We start from the raw sequence: 26,758 nt of genomic DNA, 5'->3' as shown, positions 1-26,758 counted from the left end.
TAATGTTTTACCACTATAGGGCATTGGCCAAAGCCTGGAGTGACATAAATAAACACCATTAAAAAGGAGGGGTGGAGGAAAAGGAAAATTATACAAGCTCTACCCTTCTTGGGATATGGCATATTAAAAATGTCACAATTAGATTGTTTTTCTCTGGGACTGTGGAATATTAAACAAGTCAGAGACTTAGAATGTTCATTTTTTCCCTTGGGCTGTCTCTTTTGCCTGACACAGATTTTCCTACTATCCATGTACGGCTCCTCATCACACAATCTAGGTGACAGAGAAAGTAATCCAACTGGTACAAAATGTAAGTATTTCTTGAGAGGATGGGGTAAAGTGCAAAGTTTCTTTCAAAAAATCTTGGGAGTCAGCTCTGCTAGTTGCCTTAAACCACTGATTTCACATCACATTGAAGACCTTCAATTTTAGCATTCAGACTCTTAAGACAAGGTGCTCCACGTCTTGTAGGACTTGGCTGCATGCAAACATCCTACTCAAGAAAGATTACTAGCTAGATTTGATAGGAAAGAAAGCAGGATATCAAGAAATTGCAGCTACATCAGGCCAGTTAGTCACATATATTACAGAAGGTTTAAGGGGTGTTTTTAAATATTCATGTTTCTGTTTATTGCTGCTTCATAGTGCAAGCAGACTGAGAAAAAACAAAGTCTCACAAATGGAAAGTGATAGCAGGGTAGGTAACAGAGACTCAGACAGATTCCAGAGGATGTTTCTTTTATAAAAGGACCTGCAAGCTGTTGTCCTTCAGGTAAAGCAGGGGTGGTCTGCAGGTTCTAAATCACTCTTCAGCAGGGGCTGATCTGGCTCTTACTGGAGGAAACAGAAACTCTCTGGTTACTTACATGAGGAATGGATGTTTTTGCTGTAGAATAAATTCTGTCTACTAGGTATGATTATATATTGGATAATTATACAAGAGCTCATTCTTTCCACTGCAGAAATTAGTGGAAGAAGTTCTCTAGCTTATGTTCAGCATATCAGACCAGACAAGCACAATAAACCTGACAGTATTAAGAAAGCACTTCAAGATCTTTGGATAAAAATATACCAGAAGAAAAGTCAGCCATCCATACTTCTCCTGGGTTCAGACATAAGATTACACATTCCACAGATACAGTAGTTTGCATCTCTAAACATCTCCTTATTAAATGCACAGTTGATAACCAAAAAACTGCTAAGAACTCCATGGCCTGTGCTCAGAAATGGTCCAGACCAGTTAGAGTAACAGGGCAACAGTAAGTTCTCCCTCACAAGTTTTCTGGCATGTGTTTGTTGTCAAATTTCTCTCACCTTTTTTTGTGGAGGTTTTTACAACAGGGGGAAAGTAAAGGAAATCTTTATTACTGGCCAAAGCTCATGTCTGTTTACTAAGCACACATTCTCTCTCTACCCTAATATACGTGGTTTTACCTTTTAAACTGCCAGCTGGCAGATTTTACAAGAGTTATGATATGACAGACTATGGGAAAGGAGCATTCCTAGGCAGCAGGTGAGGCTGGCCAGACCTGTCATTGCCATGATTATCTTGTAAGAATTATATCCCACTTTTGTTAATAAAAAATGAACAATAAGGAAATAGGGAATGAGCTTGCACTTTAGTAATCTGCCGCAAGGTTTGACTGCTCTTGCTTTTCCACTTGACCTTGCTACAGGACTAAGAAGCAATTATTTGCTACTAAAACATTGCCACTTATCTCCTATTTAAATTTGCATATTTCAACTTGAGCTGCAAGATCATGCTATGATTTCAGCTACTAGATTAAAGGATCCCTAATACTGTGTTTCTAGGTAGGCACTGAGAGATGGGGACCAGGCTACCTCTCAACTTTGCTGCTAGTTCCTTAAGCCTCGTGACTTCCAAAACAGCAGATTCAAATATGAGGACAAGCATCAGTGGTCCTTGAACATCCTGGGTGTAACAGCCCTAAGCTGTGTCTGTCCGTGAGGTTTGGGAAATGCTGTTGTTTGTTCTGAAAGCCTTTGCCCTTGAATACAAGTACACTCAGCTCCCCTTTTGCTCCACAAAGTTAACAGAGACATGCCTGTGGGATGACTACCCCGATATTTACATATTTATGCTCTGTCCTGTATTAGTCAGTGTTTCTGTAGGCAGCCCATAACCTTTGGTCAGATATAGGATCCGCCTCAACTTTCTACAGTTGTGCTGCAAGACAGATTCCTCCTGGCAGCACACCAGGTGACAGACTGCTGGTCTGTGCTGCAGCACACCAGGTGACAGACTGCTGGTCTGTGCTTGGCCAGGGGATGTGCTGGCAGAGGGGCACAGAAACATGGAGGGGAGGAAACTCTCATTGATAAGACAGAGTCATCTGTGGCCATCCCTACAGGAGGAAGACCCTGATGTGCAGAAGATTAAGCTGCATTGAAGTTCACTGTCATTCAACATTGCCTCAGCCTCATTCCCTCAGGACTTCCTGAGCTGGCACTGCCACTTAGGAGAGATGCCTGGCCCACCTTCACCTTGAGTTACATTTCCAAGTTTATCCATATGGTTTAGGAGCATAAACCACACTGCTGTCGGCAGAGATTTTTTTTCCCCAAGGCTCATGTTCCTGTTTCACTGAGAAGTAGCTGAAATATCTCATATAAAAACAACATTCATAACAATGAAAAGTTATTTTGTCTTTTACAAGAGCAGGGGCTCTGTAGAAGTCTTTCGCAGCCCCAAAAGCTCTAGAAAGGCCACTGAGAGGAATATTGTAGGATTTGGATCCATAGCAAAAGACAAGCCTCATCACTCCCACTGACTCCAGCTGGCATTGGACTCGACCCACATGTGAAATGTAAGCAAAATACCCTCAGAGTCCTTCACAATATAGTGGATTACAGCAAGAGTGGGGTTTATTTATAAAAAATGAGGTTATAACACAAGGACATTGGTATGTCCAGGGCCTTCCTTTCCCACTCACCAAACATTTAGGGGAAAAGGCAAAGAGACTGTTCTCACACACATGGATACATCACCTCTTCAGCAAACATGTCCACAAATTTGTTTCCCCAGCATAAAACTAAAACAAGCAGAGAAATATTTTTCTTCCAGTGTTTGCTTTCTATTTATTTTCTGTTGCTGCCTTTGTACCTGCAGCAGCATCAGTGTTCCTGAGCCCCAGAACCCACCAATTTTGCATCTGCTGCCTTTCCAACCCCAGAGCATGGCACTACAGCAGCTCTCCCTTTGCAGCTGGAAGTCACAAGACTATTGTGACACAAGAGTTGGGGTGAACAGGCAGAATGCCGGGAACATAAATAGGGGCTTCCAGCTGGGTCAGGGATTTGAACTGGGATGGGACATACCACCTCAGTTCTGTTTTCAGCAGATTTTTAAGGAATTGGAGTGTTAGGTTACCTTTTTAAGAGTTGTTGTCATTATTATTATTATTATTGTTATTATTATTCCAAGTTTCTTTGTTGTTATCTTTATTTCTCTGTCTTCTTGACTGCTCATAGAAAGCAAAATACTGAAAGGTCACTGGCAGATTCAAATTCATTTTTGAAGGTAAGCAAATAACTGCAGGGATTTATTCACCCAGATTCACCCAAAACCCCCAAATCTAACTGCACATATCTATCCAGGGCAATCTCACAGTCCTGTCATTCAAAACTTCACTGTTCCTTTCTCATTGCCAGTTGCATCACTTTCTGTGTTGAAAAGTGAAAATCTCTTCTGTGCAAAGAACAAGGACTATAAATTTTAATATTATGGGCACTATAAGAACAATAAATAACAATTTATCAAATGAATCTCACTTCACTAGGTGTGACTTTCACAAACTTGTATAATGTGTGAACTCATTTATCGCTCAGAGACCTGTTAAAGAGGCAGCCACAAAAGCCCACTGCATTGTTTGAAGCCTAAACCTCAACATCATTAATTTCTAAGCTAGTTTCTGGGTACATACAGAATTCAAATCCTTGTAAAATCTTTTTAATTTCCTGCTTTTGTTCTCTCTGGGCACACAGAGTGGACTGGTAAGATATTTCACTTCTTTTTTTTCCACATTACTGGTAAACTCCTTCAGCTTCAGCCACAAGGCCCATAAACAAAATTCATGTCAGATAAGGCAAATGTTCCAAGATAGACAGTTATTAGCTCAAAGCTAGAGTGTTTCATTTTAGACTTCATCCCCATTTAAACCATGAAAACCTCAGTAAGTATTGAATTTAAATCCACTGTCACTTTCTCCAGGCCCTTGTCAAAGGACTCATTATTAGTTTCTATTTTACAGTACCTCCTAGATCCCCATGCTGAGAGGGACCACACTGCATAAAGCAGAGCTGCATACACACAGAGCAAGAAGCAGCCTCTGTCCTGGGGCATTTCTGACCCCAGGCAGACCAGACAAAAGGTAAGAAAGAGGTGCTACGTTTACAGCGTGTGTCACTCAGCAGGTCTCTGGATTCAGAAGGATAGCTCAGGATTCACAAGTCTTAATCTAGGACCTTGTCTACCACATCAGATTTTGTCATCCTCTTATTAAACAGAATGAAGAATATGTATATAATAAAGGGTACATGTGGATATAACAAAGTATATGGATATAAACCTTTTTGTAAGAAAGATTCTATCCTTCTTACAGGAGCAACCACAAAACTTCATAAGCCTCTTGGATCCATCTGAATCCTCTCCTTTCTCAAAGTATGTGCTCATGGTCCCTGATGACTTGCTCTCACACAGAAACATCAGTTCACCAGAGAATCATTTTTCAGGAGAGCACAATGTTTGGATATGTATTTACTGAAAGGGATCTTATAGATTTCTGGTTGCTGTTGGTCTTGTTGCCCTGTTTCCATGCGCCAAAAGGGTGAGCAGCACATTGCCTCTAAGGACTGTTATCCCCTGCTCTAAGGCCTCCAGGACTAGGCAGCTATCAGGAGAAAGGTAATTGCACAGGGGAGCCTGAGCTGCTAACTTCCAGCCAGGGCTGCAATGTGTATAAAACCCTGGCTGCCGGATGGAGACCTCGGTCACCACAAGCCCTCAGCATTGGCAACATGACTGCTTTCCATGCCAAGCTGCCTTAAGCCTGTCAAAGTAAGTTTAATTGTTGCTTCTCTTCTCTGCACAGTGCCCAGAAGCATGACACGATATTGGCTAGGCCAGCTGTCCCAGAGGAACACTCCAGGCAGGGAATGGCTCCTGTCTGCCTCCACCCTCATGGCTGAGGATGTCTCCTGCTGCAAGCCATCCCCTCAGTACTGTGCCCATGGCCCACAGAACAGGGCTTGTGGTACTTTGCCAAACTGGGACAACATTACAAAGGAGCAACTGGGAACTCCAAAGCAGAGCAACAGTTGGCAGCAGCACAGCAGAGCCCTCACTTCCACTGTACCATTTCTGTGATTTTCCACCCAAATCACTGTGCCATTTGAAGGAACGCAGACCCGTGTCATTCTGAGTTACAGTCAGACTTGTGGGTGCCACTAATTCTGCTAAATGAACAGTAAAATAGAAAGAGACAGAATGTTGTAAGCAAGCGTGCTGTAGAAAAAGAGCCAAAAGGAACACACCAACAGCATTTTCAAAAGCCACCTGCCGCAATATTCATGGTGTGACTCACATATCTACTAAAGTACTGCAGAAACCCTGGACTAGTTACACAATTCGCACCAGGAGTTAATGTAAAATTAAGTCATCCCAAATGGTCATTCAGCCTAAGTAACTAAGGGTTATTGACAAGGGAAGGGATGAAATAAAACGTTCCTGTTGTTCTAGACAACAAAAAAAGACTGCTAAGGAAGTAACTTTATAACCTGAGAAGGGTCTGCAGCTTTAAGAAATTCTCCCCTAAAGGTTGTAAAGCTTTTACTATGCAAAGTATTTTTGCTATTATATACACTGGCGGCCACTAAGTGCAGCTATTATTTCTGGCGGTCATTCAGAGAAGGTCGGGACTGATAAAGTGTTTAACAGAGTTTGTTTGGGTAGGTCCATCTGTGTTTTTAACCACGCATAAAGTCTTTTGTGTCCTTTTAAAAGATGCTGCATGTTCCTGAGTCTAATAAATTACAGTCTTTATTTTTATTTGCCATCTTTTATTATTTATCATGCCACAGCAAAGAATGTCTTATTTACAGTGTCCACGCTTTTCTATATGGATGCCTGGACACAGGCATCTGAAAAATAGGACAATTCTTTGCTGTGGGGTAGGGGTGCAGCCTACACAGAGCTCCCTCCCTTGGGAAAGGCCATGTAGAGTTGTGACCTGTTGCTCTCATTCCTTACACCTTGGGGTGAGTTCATGCTTCAGAGGAACCCAGAGAGGAGACTGCAATCAAAGGGCAGGGAAGCAAGAGCTATGTTGAAAGGTTGTAGCAAGCAGCCCAAGATGGAGCTTTAAAAAAGGAAATGTTTTCAGGACATGTGAGCAGCAGGAAAAATATCCTAAGTAGTTGGGATAGACCATGATAGCATTTTAACACTTCCACTGGATGAGTTTGGCAGTGCAGGATTTGAAACCTAACCCTGTTATAAACTCTCTGTACTGCATGGAGTAAACCAGGGGAACTCTCAGCACCCCACTTCCCTGCCTGGCTGCACTGCATGGCTGCAAGGTGGCACCTTCTGATACTGTTTATGAGTACTCTGTGTCCAAAACCTGAAATGAAATATTGCCAGAACCCCATTGCTTCAAAATGCTGTGCAAACATTTGCTGACTATGAAGCAGGTGAGAATATGTATTTTACAGATGGGAAAGTAAGACAGAACTAACAGCTTCTAGCTAGTGATCACTAGCGAATGTGTGCCCCATATTTGTGACGCAAATAACTTCCATTAGTGTAAAAAGACATTTAAATTCTACAGTGAGAGGATCCTCACAGCTGACAACCATTCTGTACAGTTCATAAAGCTTCTTGTATCCAGAGGTAGCACTGTCCTGGTTCAGGTCCCTCTGCCACTTACCTGAGCTTGTCTGCTACAAAAATCACACGTCGCTCCAACAGGAGAGAAGCGAAGATCCGGATGATCTGACGAACGCTGAGGCACTTGAAAAGGCACTCAAAGTCCACGTGTTCCAGGCGCGAGTCCATGGGCCTCCGCAGCTCAATGACCTGAACACATCCAACAAACATCAGTCAGCATCACTGGCCAGGGCTGACAGTGCCAGGGATGCCCGGCACCCCAGCCTGGGCCTCTGGCACTGCTCCATGCTTTCCTTTCTCCTTTTGAGGGGACACAGGGAACGAACCCTGTCCCCTTTGGCAAACTGAGGCTGGAGGCAAAGCACTCCACAGAAATGGCATATTGCACAATTCACTCTCAAGTCATTCTTCCCAGAATACAGCTGTGTGCATTGCTGTCATTTCTGAGCATATTTCTCCCTTCTAAACATTGTGAGAGACGTAAAGCTTGGCTCAGTCAACAGTATGAAACAACTAACAACTGGAAACACTGGAGCTGGAAGCTTACAGGGTTAAAACAGTCATAAAGACTAACAGTCATTTGGTTCTAAGCTTGGCTAGCAATTCATGTTAACATCTAGATAGGAGCCAGGGACCAAACTATAAGGCCAGGCAGAATTTAAACCAAATTTACTCAATTTCCACTTTTCCATGATGCATAATTCACTAAATAATGTTTTAAACCTTTTTTTTCATATATATCTTTTCATATAAAGCTATGTACATATATATATATACTTAACTGGGGAGTCAGGACAAGGCCTTAGATGGTGACTTGTGACATCCCTTTAAAGTCTAATTTTCATACTTCATCCATGACCTCAGGCCCTCTCCTTCCTTTTCTCAAAAGTCTTTTGCTCGATTCCTTTATTATATCTTCCTTTTACTCTGCAATTGACATGCTCAGATGTGGAACTTGAAGGCAGAGGACAGAAAAAAGAAGAGGGAAAAATAACATGAAGAGAGTAACAGAAGGAGAAAAATATGAAACGCGAGAGAGCAAATGATGGACTATTGAGGAACTGAGGAAAGAGAAGGGAAAGGGAAAAAGTTGCCCAACTCGAAGTTGTGTTGAAATCTCTGAAGACATATTAACAGGAACATATATACATCTCCTTCTTCCCATATGTCCAAAAATCACCATCACTTTATTGTTTTAGACTACTTTTATGTTTTCATGCACATGATACCATTTTCCACAAGCATGCCATATCAGGTTTAAACTGGAGTAGGCCTTACAAAATTCCTCACAAACAGTATTTGTGTACAGATTTGATTTTTTTAAGCCTGAAATACAGAAAAATTATGATGCCAGAACATTGGACACCCATCACTGAGCTGCTGCCCCAAAAAGCAGTAAGAAACAAATTGCAGAGTGACGGTGTACCAGGAATGCCTCCTTGGGAAATGCTGCCTGCCTCTTCCTCATAACCAGGAAAGGTGCCCACCTCCATTCCTTAGCATTGGGATTGCAAGCTCAAATCAAGTTTATGTGCCAAATCACAAAGAGCTTATTTTACTGAAAGACTTCCAACACTAAAATGTTGCTGCGGGGTAGGATGCAATGCAAGTTACAGCAGCCTTTACAAATACCATGGATGTTTTCTGTTGCCTGGCAAAGCCTTCTGCTTCACTCTGCTCATCACAAAGAAATATACTGTCTACTTCCCAATTAATCATCATCTTTGTTTAGGCAAGAGGAGCCACAATGGAAGGACAAGATTCTGTTCCTAATTAAGCCAGTGCATTCCATTTAAATAACGAGTTTGTACTAGCATAACAGAGGGCAAAGCTCAGCCAGAAGAGAATTGTTTGTTTGCTTGGAATTATCTCAATTTTTTTGGGGGGAGAGTTCAGGAGCTTGAGCAGAGAATAGAGAAGTTGCAGATCCATGGTTCCCAGATATATTCACACCGAAAAAGAATTATCAGATCTTTCCACTGTTACTCCAATCACCCTTTCGGCTGTTGCCTCTCCAGAAGAAATGCTTGTAACTTTAACATGCCTTGAAAGTCACTTACACAAGGAACCCTTTACATTTCATACCAACTGGCATTACAGGCCCACTCTACTGAAGTCTGTGGCCTGACATTTTAAAAAAAAAAAATGATTTAATGTAAAAATAGTAAAAACACTGTAAAACTAACCCTAAGGAGTGTAAAATAACCCTTAAATGGGATTTTTTTTTTAACTGCTTTCACTAACTGGGACAAATTCTATTCCTGTCTTCACTAATGTATCCCCTCTATATGCTTGCTCATCTGAGTGGAGCTACTGTATGCTTACATCAGGGCATGCAAAGAGCAAAATTTGACACAGTTAATGTCTGGCAAGCCTCAAGTTACAAAAACTTTTCATTGATATTGCCATTTTCCAGTAAGGCATATGTTGTATAATGGTAGGCTTCTAGCTACTTGAGTCAGTAATAAAAAGAAATTATATCTATTATATGTATGTGCACACATGCACAAAAAAACTTTTACATGACACGCTTTTCTTTGAGGGCCAGTTAAAGGATATTTATTACCAAAAAGAGTCATTTAAATGCTGCTGGTCACTCCTACCAAGGCCAGGACCAGCAGTAATGAGTTTTGAAATGGCAACCAGCTGCTGAACTGCTCAAGTACAGACAGCATGGGAAACTCACACTTGCCTGTTATCACTGTGATAAAGCCCAGCAATGCTGTAGTCTGTGAACTACACTAGGCCAGGCCATACTGGGACATTTGTGTTTTGAGGTTTTTTTGCCCAACCTACTAATAAACATAAAATAATAAGTAAATAACAATAAATTGGCTTATAATCTAGCATTAGCATATCAACACTGGTGCAATTCCTGCACTGCTCAGTTTGAGGGTGTGCCACCTCACATCCCTGCAGTATCTGTATGTCTCCTCCTGTTCTTCTTTTGCTGTTTAATACTGGACTTTTAATGTTTGCAGTTGCTTTTTACCTCATTTCCAGCTCCAGGCAGAAAAGTTTTGACTTTGATTGTCTTTCCAGGTGCAGGAAAAGGAGATTCCATCAGACTTCTCATAAATGGATAAACCAGGGCAGCAGATATTCCCCTTCTCCTTTCAACCTCATCCAGGATCTAATTCATTAGTAAGACATAAGAGAGAAAGAAACAGAACCTGTCAGCATCACATACACTTTTGAAGCATCTCCTAACTCACATGTGCCTAAACATGTGGCACATCTAAGTTTAATTCTCGTCTGCCACGCATTTCTTCACTACTATCAAGGCCAGGGGATTGGATCATACCCCAAAAATGATGAATTTTTCGGTTACGAAATAGAGCCTGTTTGTGAATGCAGTTAACACAGACTCAATGAAGAATGAACAAATCTGGAAAGGAGAAAGAAGACTCAGCATGACAAAAGTGATCTATATAGCTGGGATTTACCCTGAATAACAGGGTGAACTGAAGGAGAGAAAGATGAAGACAAATAGCATGATCACAGGCAAGGTCATGTCTCAGTAGTACATCTTGAAATTTGTATTAAGGAGAAACACTTTCTTCTACCCTGGGCATCCCTTCCATTTCAACTGAGATGGCAGGAAAAAGCCAGAGCATCAAGAAAAGCAATGCTGCCACACTATGATAGAGGTCTACCAGGAAAGAGCTCCTGAAAGGGTGTCAGCAGTGGCTGTCATGTCACAGTCTGTGCTGAGCTGGAGAGACACAAGCAGCCTCATGAAGCCTGCCCAGCTGTTCACACTGGCTATCTGCATTATGGTCATTTTCTGTTTGACATAGTGCAGAGCAGGCAAGCTAATTTTGAAATAGGCAGATGGAACTTCTTAGAGAGAAGACTATTTTCTTCTCTCTTTGGTCACATGGGCCAACATAAATTAGATCACAGCTAAGTTTTCCCACATTAGACAGACCATATAGATGATAAACCTAAAGAAGATGAGAAAGCAAGTTTCAAAGCAGTTAGTGGTTTGACCTGAAATGGTGATCTTTTAACCACCACTCAAGAGCAAAAGGCCATACAAGAGTTAGTGGGTCTGAGCCAGGCATTTGCTCTTGTTTCTCTTGGAAATTATTTTCACTGGAACAGAACATTAAAAGATACTTAAGCACAAGCTGGTGAATTGCAATGGTAGCTGGTGACACCAAATGCCAACAGAGGCATTCACTAGTGCAGTTTCCCCTTCCTCCTTGCAACATAGTGAAGGCCCCTATATACGTAACTTGCATTCAAGTCCATGGAAGTGGCAGATAACCGAAAATGAGGACATGAATTTCATTCTTGATGTGATTTGCAGCATAACTATCCTCACCAAACAAAACTAGTTGCCCAAATGGGATGCAGTAGTGAACCAGGGCTGTGCCCCAGGTTCCTCAGTGCTCCTGCACCCTGTCAGCACACAGCTGTAATGTGCCCAATACCCATCTCCTTTCCTGCAGTCACTGTTTGATGTTTTAGTTGCTGGAGTTGGGGGGTCATGTGTGTGTCATATGCCTGCCCCAACAACCTTCACAACACAAATAAAGAGGAGTATTTAAACCAAATAAAAGTTGAACAGAGATCTCAAGAGATAAAATGGTTAAAAATATTTTTTGAAACCATGACTAAATGAACTGGCTGGAAGTTAAGATATCTGTGGTTCTAGAGTCTGTCTTAGCAATAGGTATTACAAGAGTGAGTGAGCATAAAAGGAAGATGTGGATGATGAAAATAATGCAGGGTTATCAGAAATAGGATGAAAAACACTTTAAAACAGAGGAATGCTTTTGCTTTTCTGATAAATAATATCCAAGATTTAATAAGCCATGGTCTTTCATCGCCCACATTTTACTGTAAAGACAACTATTCCTTGTTTTGACTAATTCAGAAAAATGCACCATCATGACTTTTTTCCTCTTTTCACCAGATTATCATCTAAGAACAACCGAGGTTCCTCTTACCAGGCTGAACAAAGACTGTCTCACTTTTCAAGAACTTGTGTCTCCATCCACACCACATCTGTCTTCAAAACCAACAAGGACACTAAGGCTCAAGCGCTTCTTCCTTCATTTAACAACTGCTTCCTCCAACCCCTTTCCAAATGTGGTTCTTGGAGTGTGTGCTAGGGAGCCGTGCTAAATCCAGCCCAGGGCTGGGGTCAGCCCCGTGTGCCCAACACCCTGTTCCCACCCTGGCGCGGTGCCACTGGGAGGTGACCAGTCCTCTACAGGACAGCACTGCTGTGGCCAGACCCCAGGGGGGATGGGGCCTTTCTGTGGCCCAGCCCCGCCACGAACCCAGGAGTTGAAAAAGAGCACAGATGTGTTACAGCCCCATTAAGGATCCAGTATGGAATTGAGCGGGAGCTTTCCTCCCTGCGCACACCAAGAACTCGAGACACACAGGGCCAGCCTGCCACAGTGCCTGGGAACAGCCCCTGCTGAAGCCACTGGAGTTACCCTCACCCATCAGCCTTGGAGTCACTTTGGTTGAATGACCAGACACTTTTTCTCAAGTTACAGACTGAACTGGAAAAGCAGAGTATTTGCAATTTTTGTGCAATTACGTTCCTTGTCTGACCTTACACCTCAGCTACAATGATACTTGGTTGTAAGGAAGATACTTACATTTTCTCCTTTTTTTTTTTTTTTTGCTTATTTTTCCCTCTCCCAAGTTTGCCTTTGAAAAAATACCTCACTATCAAAATTAGATAAAAACATAATAGCAAATGAAGAGCCTCAGGAGATCTGTCCATACCAGGAGTCTGGAGAGCTATGTGATCCTCCCAGAACAATGCATTCTGTTTCACTCACAAATATCTGTGTTTAGATACATATTATGTCTAAGAGACACTGTTATAAAGCCTTTATTTCAGAGCTTTTTGAAAGATGTCAGAAGCAGAACTGCAATTAAGTATTGCAACCCAATTGTTCTTCACACAAGGTTTGCCTTAAACAAAGTTTTATCTAGAAATGATTGAAACCTAATTTGAAGATAACATTCTGTATGAATATTAGATTGTATGAACAATATAAATGCTATGATTTTTATTAACTTCAATGATATACATGTTCTTTTCAACCTTATTCCTATATGAATGAACAAGAAAAATCTGTGTAAGGTGTTTGAGATTTCCCATATCTGAAGTGAAAACGTCTGGCAAGTTAAAACCTTATCAATTAAGATTTGGCCAATTAAAGATTATCCATGCTTTCCTAGCATCCTAGAATAAAAAAAAAATGTCAATAGTTTTAAGCATATAGAATTCACATATCAAATAGTCTTTTTTCTTAACCTCATCATTCCATGGGGTATTGGAGGAAAAGTGGTACTGGCCCATCATTCAAACTATAGATGCCAAGAATTACAGCTCAACACAGCACGGCTGTAGAAAACAATGGAAAAAACTTCAGGCAGCCAGATCATACAGACACCCAGATGTTTTTTGAATCAAATTCTGCCTCAGTCACAGAAGTAATAAGATTTTTTGATGAATCCAACAATAGGGATGGAATATCCAAAATAGCAACTGTAAAACAGTTATCTCCCATCAAAGGAAGAAATTCTTCCCGTCTGGTTCATCACTGCAGATGTGTCTCAGTAAACAATCAAATTAAAAAGCAATATTAAAAAAGTATCTTCTTACCTTGGAAAATAAGTCAAAACACCCCAACCGGCTGATGACGCAATAAACCTCAGGTAGACGTGGGCCTTTTCCACTCGGCTGATAACAGCAAAAAGGAGATAGAAATTATATATTAATTTGGAGTCATAAGGAAATACACTTCTCTCTCTGATCAATCACACAGTTGGCCATCATGTGATGTCTTTCACTGTTTGTCCAACAAATAGCTGCTCTTGGAAAAGCATCATATTTCTTCCATAAGACAGGAAGCTAAAAAGTGTAAATAGGGCTTATCCTCTTTGGAAATCACAGCGCGTTGGAGATATAGTGCAATATCACTCCAGCTTGCAGCCATAAAAGCATTGAACTAGGACTGTAACTCATGCCTCTGCTATCTCTGTCCTCTGCTCCTGCTGCAGCATGAGGAGTGGGGCCACCCCAAGGGCCCTGTGCTGGGAGAGGAGATCTACAATGCTAAGGAAGGTTATGATGGCCTCAGTTCCCCACTCATTCCATGGTGTTCAGAGAGAGCTCATCATACAGAAGGCAAGCCCACAGACCTAAACAAAGGCAAGCTGCATGAGCAAATCATTAACTTCCTCCAATTAACTCATGATAAACATGAAACTCAAATAACTTAAACAGTGGCAAGTATGAATCAATGATGCACATCCCCCCAGCCCCCTCCCCAAAAAAGCCTGTCAAGATCATCCTCTATAACCATCCTATATAAGATATTTCCTAGAAAAGCAAATGGTATTTCCTAAGCATACTGGACTCTGCTACCCTGCCTATACTACTGCAGGGAAGGCCCACCAGTACTGTGTGTGAAAGACGGATATAGCCACCGGTTGGATTCAGCTGGATTCAGCTTATTTACTGGAAAAGAAGTAGAATTAGGCCAATGTTGAACACTTCAGAAAAAAACACCCTCACTGCAAGGTCCTCAGGGCAGAGAGCTGGTCTGCCTGTGTACAGTGCATGCTGACAGCAGTGACATCCATGCATAGCAGCTTTCCACTGTATTTTTAACAAGCTGCGATGCAGCATTCCAGCGTTGTGTAGTTGCAACTGATTTTCACCAGATCAGCAGGCACACGCTTCCTGGGGGCTGTTATTTCAACAAGGCAGCTTGTTGACTTCAGATGAAGTCACATGCAATCCCAAGACATAATGCAAAGAAGTCCTGGTGCTGCCTCATTCACCACAGAATGGTGGCAGGAACACTGGCAAACCCCGGAACCTCAGCAGCAAAAAGCTGAAAGGGAGGTCTGAGACGATAGGAGAGGAGGCCGCCTACATCCTTGTGTCTTATGTCTGTGTTGCTTGAAGTGAAAAGTGACTGTAAAAGAACCATTTGGCAGCACTCAGCCTCTTTGTGCAGCTGTACATTATTGATATGCAGCAGTGACAGAACCATCTCCATTAATAACGACTCCATGACAGAGGAGCTCAGTCACTGTTTCCATCAGCTTCTGCCCACTTGTACATTTAGCCAAAGTGGCCGACGATCTCCTCTGTATCAACACAGAGGTCCAGTGTATTTTTCTCTTTAAATCATCATTAGACTCTGCTGATACAGTGATTAACTTCCCCGCAGTGTGTTTGACATTCACATGCCACAGAGATGACAGTCGAGAGAAACTGAGGGGTAGCTGTTCTTTTTAAATTTGAATATTGCAATCAGGACTTGGACAGTCAGCAGGTGCCTGCCTGTTATAATAAAGACCACAAAAAAATACCAAAGCTAAGTGAATACAGATGAGTCTATTTCTGGATCCGAACCTGCTCACTACACGTCACATCTCTGAAAAAGCAGAGCCCTTTTTTGTCCATATTAGGTATAAAATCCTTTCTAAAGGCACTGAGTGATTATATCAAGCATGTGGGATTTTGGTTAAAATCATTGTGTCAAATCTGCAGGAATGCCGAAGCCATGCCAGGAGCCTTGGATAGCTCCCAGCCAAGAGCTGTCTCACTGAGTGCCAGTAAAAACAGCACATTCCTGGGTCATCTATAAGACCAGAAACAATAACTGCTTAGTGCTTACTCCAAGATTCTTCTTCATGAAATATCATTGCTTTCAAACGTCTTAAAGGCTACATGCCTGTGAGAGCTGGGATTGTTCCCTCCTTGCACTCATCATATAGGACATCCTTTTCTGTTATTTCAGAGGCTTTTTGCCTGCAAACAGCACAGCCTCACAGATGCATGCACATCATCTGTAAGAGGCAGCAAGCAAAAGCCTCAGGTGGAGCCATTCTGAGGGGCAGGAATTCTCAAATTTATGACACTGGCAACCCTTCACATAACCTCCCTTCTCAGCCATTAGTTTACACCTCAAAGATAGATCTAGAACACCTGCTCATTGTGCTTTAGTTTGCTTCTGTCCCAGAAAAAAAAAAACATTGTATGGGACATGTCACTCCTGCCTGGACTCATGTCTCCTAAGTAGGGGAGAGTCAGGCATAGGGTCTGGCCAGCAGTCCTAGTTTAACCTCCTCTTTTCCCAAAAGAGAGCTCTCCCAAGTTGCAGGGTGCACTCCACAAGGCTTTACATGGCGTTGGAACCATGTCCTCCATCCAAGGATCATTCTTGCACACAAAGAACAGGTCCAGTTCAGGAAAGTGATATGGTAAAGTAGCACAGCTGAGAGGCACCTGAGTGACTCTGCCTTGATGCACTGCACTCCTCCTGAAAGAAGAGGATGTTAGGGATGATATTTTGGTTTGGATTTGTTTTCAATTTGTTTTCACGGAGTCCAGGATATTTTCAGCCCTAGATCAGTATCGTGAATGAAAATGCTAATGAGTTTTGTTGATAACAAGACAGTTTCCCAAAAGGATGAACATAAACTATCAAGAACTTGCTTATGAGATGAAGAAGCCGAGATCTACATCTAGGCTGGTCCGTGGGTGTCTCAGCACAATCCTTTTTATAGTGAGTTTAATCTGAATTTTAGTGACAGAAGCCCACTCGAAAACCTGCTTTGGCAGGAGAAACAAGAGGCTTTTGCTCCAAAAACTAAGCCTGCCATTTTAATCTTTCAAATCCCACCTCCCTACCTGCGTGCTTGAAATCTAGAGGAGCCTCCAGAGATTATCCCAGTCTGGCATAGCACTGAGAGTCTCTCGCACACTGCACATGCCTGCTATCAAAGCAAGGCAGGTTGTCCCTGCAATGGGCACACCCACCAGCCATTCAGACACATAACCCAGGGGTTTGGGATTTATGAGATACTGAGGAGGTCATGGAGCATCAGGAAAGCTTCTGGTTTCACAGCCCTAGAAATAACTGGGAAATGCTAGCATGTTGACATCAGAGGAACCAAAGCAGCAGGACCCAAACACGACATTTTGCCTCCTGCACTTCCCTCAGCTTCTTCCATCTCCTGAAGATTAACTGTGTGGAGAGAAAAAGCAGCAAAACCAGAACTACCAAACGGCAAGAAAGAGGAAGATCCACCACAACCCTACCTGCCATCTCTAAGAAGCAGGAGTCCAGCATCAACCTGAAACTCCAGGACTGTGCTCCTTTCCCCCCAGAATGGGACAAGATTTCTTCCCCAAGATTTTCTAAATAATTCCCCAGAGAGCATTATTCAGAAAACAGGAGGAAGCAGTAAGAGGTGCCTCAAGGCCAGGTGAAAAAGGACCATCAAAAACGCGCTGCAGCAGCTGAGTTGTCTGAAGGAAGCAGCTTTTGCAAAGCACATGTGCTAGGCAGCATATCCAGAAACAAAGATGTGCTTTAATGGTGTCAGGAATCAGAACAATTCAAAAACACTGGGAGTCCAAAATGAATAGTCAGTCACAAGCCAGTTTCTATGGCAGCTCTTGATTCCTTGTTAGGAACAAGCCAAATTCAGATCATGAGAAAACTGTGGGTGTTTTAAATCCAAAAGCTCCTCTTAAAGTCTTCTTGTTACTTGTGAAACATAAACTGTGAATGCCAGAGCACCCAATGGGCACAGGGCTGTCAAAGGTGTTTGGGGGAGGGCAGGACGGAGGGAAGAAGGCAAGGAGAAGAAAAGGTTTTCCAGTGAGCTTTTTTCAGCCCCATAAACATTTTGCATCCAACAAAAGTTGTTTTCACAACTCCCCTTCTCCTGGGGCTGACAGGAGAACAAACTCCCTTTTCCTGACCCCAGCAAATGCAGCATGAACTAGTCCCACCTAACAGCTGGTTTTCATGTTTTAAGGTACACACTTCACATTAAGGCATCTGCTCCTCCACTGACTCCTGGGGCTGGCTTGTCTTCACCTACAGAAGTAGTGGAGAAGCAAATTTTATGTGAGAGGGAAGAGAGGGGTAAGATGAAGCAGTCCGTGCAAGGGTGTCAAAATCATTTTTGCTGCTGATGTGCATTCACTAGAAAAGCTGTTGCACGATTGCCTTGGAGGTATCAAGACGTAACTGGGAAACTTCATGCTATCTATGGAAGTGCAGATTGTCTACTGTGGTACAATAGGTTACATTCCATCCTAATCCTGTTCCAAAATGAAACAACATAAATACATTTAAAGAGGATACTGTACGGGATTTGTAGTACAAACAAAACATAATGGTCACTGTATCCCTTGGAGTAGTTTTGGCAGGGTTTTAGCACACACATCCCCAAAACCAAAAAAAAAAAAGGTCTGAAAGAATTTGAAATCTGAAAGCAAAAAAGAAAAAGTGGAGCAGTTTGTTCACATTACAAGATGCCAAAAGAGAACAAGGCTGATAAGACGCAATTGTTTCCTAAAGAAAGGAATCTGCACACCAGACTCTGCAGAAGACACAGATAGCCACCCTCACAGGATCAGGCTGGCTGGCCCAGCCAACCATGGAGCCTGCTGAGGAGGCTGCCAAGTGCTCCAGAAGGTGTGAGACACCTCTCGCTGGGTATTACAAGAGCCTTCCCCAGGACAGCTGGGGAACATTTTCTGAGGAATTAGCCTCACAGCAGTTGGCTTGGCTTGAAGTGGAACAGTTTATAAGGGGTTTTGTATGGTTCTATATTACACAGTGTGGCCCCACCTTTCTCTTACATAATGTCTGCTAAAAACTGCATGTAGTTCCCAAATTATGGTTATTGCATTTGACAGAACTTGCAAGTCAGGAATGGGACTAATTGAAGGAGATGCTGTGGCCTCCTGGACATCAGAGCCACCCTGACATAAGCTTCCAAAAACTGCTCAGGAAACTGGAAAAAATGCGCCTCTGGCATATAAAGAGTGCCTGTGGGATTTACCTACTCCTTGTTGCCTGTACAAACTCTGTATTTGCATATATAAAATCAGAAAGTATGCACATGTCTGCAAACAGATCTATCACACTGAGGAATACATCGGTGAGGCTGTTTCATCATGTTATGCTTCATTGTTACAGTTTGTGAGCGCAGCTGGGCCCTATGGAGAAGGCACTTCAGGTAACAACCCAAACTCCACAGTTTCTCCCAGCAGGACAGAAAGAGGCTGCAAGATCCAAATAACAGTAGATCTCTTCTACTTTTGCGATTTCCTCAGATAGGGGAAATGCTGATGTTTTCTCTCCACAGCTTCCAAAATCCTTTTTCTTTCCAAGCACTAGACCGTGCTAGTTTTGCTCTCAGAAGGCATAGCAGGATTTGCCCCAGAAAGGGCACTGTTATCACTCCTTTCTTTCCTCTGCTGGGTAGGGTGTACCAGTGAGATGAGACATGTCAGATTCTATATGCCAGGTTTTGGAATCCAGATTAAAAATCCTGAATTAAGTGATCTCCCACGGTGGCAGCAGCAGATCTGATTTTCAACTAGCTTTAGAATTATTAAATAGATATAGCAAGACAGTACTTATTTTCCGGTTTGGGGGTTTTTTGGGGGTTTTTTTGCTATCTGGTTGATTGATTTTTGCCATACCCAATGTAGAATAAAAGTTATATTCAATGATGCCTCAAAATACCATTGTATAAAAGTGTGTACTACTGATTTAATTCTGTTGCTGGTATTTCCTATTTTGCTAACCTATCTTTTGCACCAGTTGAAAGTCAGTGTTCTACTTTATGTTGTCTTTAATGTAGGGTGTATTTCACTGAGCCTTAAGTGAGTAAAAAAAGCCTATGTTAATGTCATTGACAAACTGGTTCAACATTCCTGTGTAAAAATCTTTTTCATTGTGGTTGATTATTTCAATCTCAGCCTGGTCCAGGATCAACTATTTCACAAATGTAAGCTCTGTGCATGATTACAAATTTGCTAATATTCTCAGAAAGATAAAAGTCTTAAACCACCTTCACCTGGTAGAGTGAAAACATTCTCTGATATATTTCTAGGCAAAATTTTCTGAGCTTTTGTTGTTTTTTTCCAAATATACCTTATTACCCTCTTATATGACAGCTCATAAAACCATCATTGAATTGTACTGTTGTCCTGCATCTTGTTATGTTTCTTTACACCAGCAAGGATACCTTCTAGGTTCTTCCCTTCTTTATCCCTGAGTCTCCTCCTGACCAGCCCTTGGTTTACTGCAACACAAGCCTTCAGTGACCTTTCTTGCCCACATATAAACCTCTTTGTGGCCCACTCTGACATATTGTGTTATATGGAGTGAGTCTCTGTGACACTACCTATGGCAAATACCACCCCCAGAACTGATAAACAAGTTTCCTGTTATGTTAGTTTAAATGAAACTTCTTACAAATAGAGGAACCACACACAGCAATACCTCCCAGACAGAGCATCTGCTGTTTGCATGAAAAGGATCTTTGCCACGGACAGAGAGCAGGGTAAGAGCAGGGTCAGGCACAGGCATCATTGCAGGATGGAGGCTGCTGTTCTAGTGACAGTGAGTTGCTCTGTCAACTAGAAGCCACTGAAAGATACTGAAGGCAGGTGTTCCATGCCTGAAAAGATGGGAAATTGTGCCAGAAAGAGAAGGGAGGGCAAAGTGCCAGTGTCCCTTTCTCTTAGATACAGTGGACCTATTTATAAAGCTGCTGTAGACATTCATTTTGCACAAAGAGCAAGCCAAAGAGTCCTGCAGCATCCAATATCCATATAAGCTTTCCAAGCAAGTGTAGGCAACTGTCATATGAACAGTACAGGAGCCATAGCTCCCCACCAGTCACTCAAAAACAGCTCCAAACCTATCCAGGAGGTGATGAGCACAGGCCAGCACAGGAACAACCAACTGCTTTATGCTTTGCTGCCATCAAGTCAGGTCTATAGGATGGACACCAAAAATCTGTTTGCACTGTGCTTCAACAGCCTCAACACACTTTGCAAGCCTTTGTGCTGTTTCCTCCCCCTCACACGCACACACACACACACACACACACACACACACTGCCATGTTCTCAGTTTATCAATTATCCAGTGATTTTTCTGGTGATGGGTAGGCTGAGTCAGGTCTCCACCTCACCCATTGACCAGCCCTGGTCACAAGGACAGAAAAGGAGCCTCGGAAACCAGACTTCCCACTGCTGGACCAGCTTTGGTTTCATGGTCCTGAGCAAAGGGTGATGGGAGTGTGCTGTCCACCACTGCTGCCCTCCTACTCACCAGGGTGGGTTATTTACCTACATCACAGGCCTGCTGCAGATTGGTTAGGCAGTGCTGGCAAAGTCCTTTGGAGATGTGAGCATCTGCCCAAGAGATAAACACTACTCACAAATGTTTAGAAATACCAGGCTTGCCTTTGTTTGCAGTGTTGTTGTATTTCTGATTTTGCTTGAAAGTACATAATAAAAAGAATTTATAAAGTAAGCGCTTACACATTCTTAGGAATTTCCTACAAGCCTGGGGATCTATTTGATCAAAACAGCCATTACAAATTCTTACTTTACTTGAGAGTTTCTCACATTTCCAGATTTCAGAGTGAGAAAATCCTCATTTCTTTTTTAAACCATGAGAGACATCCTCAAAGTTCAGAGTACAGTTTGGAGATACTGTTTAACAGAATTCTGCATTTTGAGGTGAAGGTGATGTACTTACCAACAGCCTCCTGCAATAGCCAAACCGTCGGCTCCCATCTTCCCCAGTCAACATGAAAGAGAAGGTCTCACTAGAAGAAAGTAAATTGCCCAGATCTTACTGTCAGAACTACAGCATAGCTTAGAAAGGATAATGCCTTATCCAGTGAGAGATTCTACCCACTGGAGGGTCTCTGCCCTTCTCTCTCTCTGCCCTTTATTAGGACACACTCTGCAGGAAAAACTCCCTCAGCAGTAGAGCAAAAATATCTGCACGGCTGAGGATAACCTAGGTGTCTTATTAGCAGAAGAGATGGATGCTGAATTCAGGAACATGGCATCCCTTTGTACTGCAGAACGAACACAAGAATCAGATTTTGAAGGCAATATTGAAACACTCCTTTATATTCAGATAGATCCTGTCTTTGGACTGAGCTTTGCTCTTTAAGGGAGAACCCCAAATATTCTCTAAGAGTAGAGAAATCATTTTCTAATCCAGAAACAACATAGCTTTTAGATTTCTGTCTAGGATAAGTAGCATTTGTGACAGGGCAGTAAAACAACAGTTTGAGGCTATAATTACAGAACAGGTAAAGGATGGGTCTGTGAATTTGTGCCTGGGCTGAGGCACATTCCTGACTGCTTTGCAACTTTTAAATGGCATTATATAAAACACTTCTTTGTGCTGGAATGCCAAGGTTTATATAATTATAACTGTATATGGGAGAGATATCTTGTTTCACGAACATGGTCTCATGAAAGGGAACAGCAGCAGAAGAGGAGATATGAAGTACAGGCAGGGCTGTGGGCTTCCCATGCCAGTGTCACCCACACAGTTGTCTGCTTCTCCTTGTCAGAGTTTTCAATAACTCATTGTGCAGGTGCTTCCATGTACTGAATAATGCAGCCAAGGAACACAGAATACAACAGCACTATGTTGCATGTGCCATACAGAAGCCTATAAAAAGTTCGATACGTATTCTTGGCTACAATAATTCCTGCAGGTGAATGCTACTTCCTTGTCACCATGGAAAATCCCTCTAGACACACTCTGAACAGGTCTCACTTCATTTAAGTGCTACTCAGACCATGCACCTTAACAAACCATGTCATATTCTAGCAGAATATGGGGAGACCCCACCTGGAGTACTGCATCCAGATCTGGAATCCTCAGTGCAATAAAGACATGGACCTGTTGGAGCAGATCCAGAGGAGGAACACAAAAAATTATCAAAGCAATGGAATACCTACAAGGACAGGCTGAGAGATTGGTGTTGTTTACACTGGAGAAAGCTCTGGAGAGACCTTACTGTGGCCTTTCAATGCTTAATAAAAGGGGCTTCTAAGAAAGATGGGAACAGACCCGTAGGGCCTGTAGCAATAGGACAAGGGGTTATGGTTTTCAACTAAAGGCAAGGAGATTCAGACAAGATAAAAGGAAGAAATGTTTTACAGTGAGGGTGGTAAAACACTGGAACAGATTGCCCAGAGGGGTTGTAGTTGCCTAATTCCTAGAAACTTTTAAGGTCAAGCTGGGTGGGGCTCTCAGCAGCCTATTTAGTTGAAGATGTCCCTAGTCATGGCAGAAAGGTTGGACTAGATGACCTTTAAATGTCCCTTCCAATCCAAACCATTCCATTATTCTATACCCTCTGCCGATCCTGTTACTTCTGCACTTTTGAATCAACAGGTTCTGACATACCAATGCAAGGGAAAAAAACTTATACATTTTTGAGGTTACTTTTGAATGAAAAAGAAAATTCAATCCTGGCCCTTCTCTCACCCTTCTCTTACAGCCATTCCTATGCCCTAGAAGGAAGATAGGGCTCCTCTCTTGGCATAGAGCTCAGTTCCAAAAAAAGTTCTCAGACAGCAGTGTTTTGGGACAAATGAAGAGTGTCCTGCAATGCTAAACAAGCACTCTGAGGTAAATGACTGGGGCAGGTGGTGGGCAGGGCCCTGTCCTTTTCTAGATTAATTTTAAATACTTCCATTTATGCTTTTGAGTTTAGCACTCAGAGGAACCTTCAAGCCTCTTCCCTTCAGCCACACAGGCCTGTGAGGCAGGCAGAACAGGCAAGAAAAAGAGCACGGAACTTCAAAAGAAAGAAAAATGAAATACAGCTGCTTGATCACGAAGTGGCCAAGGCTCAAACTGCTGCTTCCTTAATTGGGCATGGCAGAGGCTGTGGCTGCTCCAGATGCTCTCCGTCAGCGCCGTGCGGCAGAGGAGCACCAGGGCGGTTACCTGTTGTACTCAGAGACAGGGAGCCAGTCCTTGGCATCAGGGAAGCAGAACTGAGGGATGGCCTTGAGACGCTCCTCTGCCTCACGCATCTGCTTGGTCGGTCTTTCCAGCTGCGGGGGGAGAAAAGTGAGGCTCAGTCAGTCCCTGCAGTCCTGGCTGCACAGCACTGCTCAGGGGGCAGGGCTACTAATGAGCTCTGAGAGCAAGGGCACATCAGATTGTTCTTTATTTGTCCTTGGCAGAGCGAGGCATGACTCCAGGACAGGTTTATAGATGGTAGTACAAAAGAAATAATCACTGCTGGGTTTTTTAATTTTTTTTTCTTAATTGCCTGAAATTCCCTTGTTACACAACGGCCACTTAAAGCACAGCCTTAACTCAAATACCTTTCTGCTGCAAGAGCACAAGAGAAATTCCAGAGATCAGAAAAAATCTTTCCACTGACTTCAGCGAGTTTTGGAATGAATCCTAATATAGCCAAAATGAGTTAAAAGCGAAATATTTAGAAACTGAATTTAAACACAGTCTTTAAAGTATCTGCCATTGGGCCAAACTCTCCAGCCTTGGAAAAGATAAATCTGAAAACAGGGAAAGCTTTCAGTTACCTTCTCTATGCACTTCACTTTGTAACATATTGCTTTGGAATAATTGAAAGCTCCATTTGAAAATTAGATTTGTATTCATTTTTCCACTTATTCACTTTACTGATCTTAGAGTGCACTGTATGTAAGAATTTTTCTTTTACCTTGGGAAACTGATATGTCACTTCTGGGAGGTAAGTGTTTTTAGAGGGCTTCTTTTTCAGTGACACTACCACAAAATACTCAAATAACTCCCGTTCCTGCCATTCGATCAGCTCCAGTTCCAGGGTTCGATAACTTGGAGCCCTCTTCAGCATTGACTGGATGTGCACAAGACGCTGGGTATGAGCTGGCATAAAAATAAAAAAATAAAAAAAGGAATTAAAAAAGAGGTAGATCATTACCTGAGACTATAATGTATGTGTGTAAGCCACAGCCATTCACAAAGGACTTTCAATTTGCCAGAGTATTGTTCCAAGCATGTTCTCCTTCCAAAAGCAAACCTTCTAGTTAGCAAACCTTCTGTACTCTCCCTTACTAATTGCATCCATAAATCAAAACTCTCTCCAAGTACTCAAGTGATGCAACACTAAGTCACTGAAATAATTTGCAGTTCATAACTGTTACCCTGCCAAAGGTCTGTTTTCTCTTCACACATAAGACTAGATTATAAACCCTCATGTGGGTGTGCAAATGCACTGGGGCCTCGAGGGTTTCACATCTCAGGCCTGATTTGCATCTAGCTTACATTGGTGAAAAAGTGCTCTCTGCCCTGCCTCTATGTAGCACAGCTTTTTGCTATGAACCATGGAACAATATCCAGGGAAAGAGGAAAGGAAGAAAAGGAAAGATGTGCCAATTGCCTCCCATGGATTGCTTTGTTAGCGCCAATTCAATTAAGGAGCAATCTTAGATTGATGGTCACATCCAGACTTCAAAGATATGCCTTCATCAAGTGACTTGTCACTAGAAATCTATGGTGCACTAGCCAGTAACATCATTACCAGTTCTGGTAGACCAAAAAGTGAAAACAGCTCAGTAAAACCAGTTTCCTGCATGCTCTGCCCCACCTCTTCACACCAGGATCTCTATGCAATGGCAATCAAACTGTTAGCAGCACATGTTTTTGTGCTATCACTGTCTTTGCCCACAGTTTGCAAAAGGCAAACTATCCCTCATGGTAGGAAAATAAGATGTCATAAGCTCTTGATCACATCCATAATTAATTGCCAGAAAGAAAGGGAAACCTCTTGATGACCAGCTGTCCTACAACTGGTTCAACACAAAAATGAAGAATTATTTTGATAAAGCACTTGATGTGACTGCACAACTAGGGAAGATAAACCCCAAGGAATAACCTGACTGGTCCTGCCCTGAGATAGCCCAACTCTGCCAGCCAGCACTTCACATCTGCAAGAGGTGAAACCAAAGAGCCCACCCCACCAGATGGGGAACCAGTGAATCCTGTCACACTACACATGACAACTGTGTCTTTGGCTGAGGATGCCCTGAGAGCACAATGTAAATATAAGATCACTCAGGAACAGTTGGTTAGTGAGACACCAGAATGAAGATCCTCTGTTCCACAACAATGGGGGGAAAGCCTCCCTGTTTCCACTGAAATCAGAATATCCTCCCAATAACACAAGAGAGGCCAAGCCCTGCCTATCTTCCTCCATGGGCTATGAGAACAAGCAACCCCTATATTTTTTGACACAAAGAGAAACAGAGCTGAAAGTGCTTTTGGGCTAGTACAGGTAGACAAAGGAGCAATGAATCTTTTTCCACACAACCCCAAAATGTTGCATACAGCCTGTTTTGGGTGTTCTTACCACCACTTACCTGGAACAAACCTGTTTCCCTAAGACAATGTTTTCCAGAAAGTCTTACTGCATGAACAGTAAGCAGGTGACATCTGCAGTGGATAAACATGGATGCTTACCCCTTATCTTATAACAACAGATCCACACTCTTGGGGTTTTTTCCCCCTCTCATTTACACACAACATGACGGGGTTTTAGTAATAAAATCTGTTGTTGTTGCTGCCTTCAACCTTTTTATAGGTCTCTTTCTGTATCAGAACTCTAGAAAAGGAAGGACTAATTTACTGGTCTGGTTCAGGCAGAGTTTGTGCAGGTGCTGTGCACTGATAAAGGAATTTCTGCAATTTGGAGACTGCCGAGTTATAAAAGAGTGTAAGAACCACTATGCTGGATCACACCCAAATTCCTGCCTCCAACAGCAGCTTGCAGCAAACACTGAAAGCAGCATACGAATAAGAAGAAAGCATCTTTATCCAATCTCATCCCTCTAAGTCTGCACCCAGTAGTCAGTCTGGAATAGATCAGCATCTGTGAAGTGGCTAACAAAGCAAACCTATCAAAGGCCCTGTTTTTCATCATATGACACAGTTGCCAAATCCTTGTTAGATCCTCACAGTTCATTTTGTAACTCGCTTTCCACGTT

General features: G+C 42.5%; 1 protein-coding gene across 8 annotated transcripts in view; it reads right to left on the bottom strand.

Moving 5' to 3' along the window:
* Window positions 1-26,758, bottom strand: part of DENND2B (DENN domain containing 2B) — a 171,747-nt gene that overhangs the window by 18,242 nt on the left and 126,747 nt on the right. For all 8 annotated transcript variants that reach the window (XM_032690116.1, XM_032690117.1, XM_032690120.1 and 5 more), the window contains 6 exons: window positions 24,457-24,641; window positions 23,712-23,821; window positions 21,486-21,555; window positions 13,551-13,628; window positions 9,900-10,040; window positions 6,948-7,096 (listed from right to left, as the gene is read on the bottom strand). In XM_032690116.1, coding sequence (XP_032546007.1) covers window positions 6,948-7,096; window positions 9,900-10,040; window positions 13,551-13,628; window positions 21,486-21,555; window positions 23,712-23,821; window positions 24,457-24,641 — 733 coding nt within the window. The remainder of the gene's footprint in view (window positions 1-6,947; window positions 7,097-9,899; window positions 10,041-13,550; window positions 13,629-21,485; window positions 21,556-23,711; window positions 23,822-24,456; window positions 24,642-26,758) is intronic.

This window comes from Chiroxiphia lanceolata, chromosome 6 (genome assembly GCF_009829145.1).
Source record: "Chiroxiphia lanceolata isolate bChiLan1 chromosome 6, bChiLan1.pri, whole genome shotgun sequence".
In the NCBI taxonomy this organism is placed as follows: Eukaryota; Metazoa; Chordata; class Aves; order Passeriformes; family Pipridae; genus Chiroxiphia; species Chiroxiphia lanceolata.
This window is presented reverse-complemented; position numbering and strand designations above follow the sequence as displayed.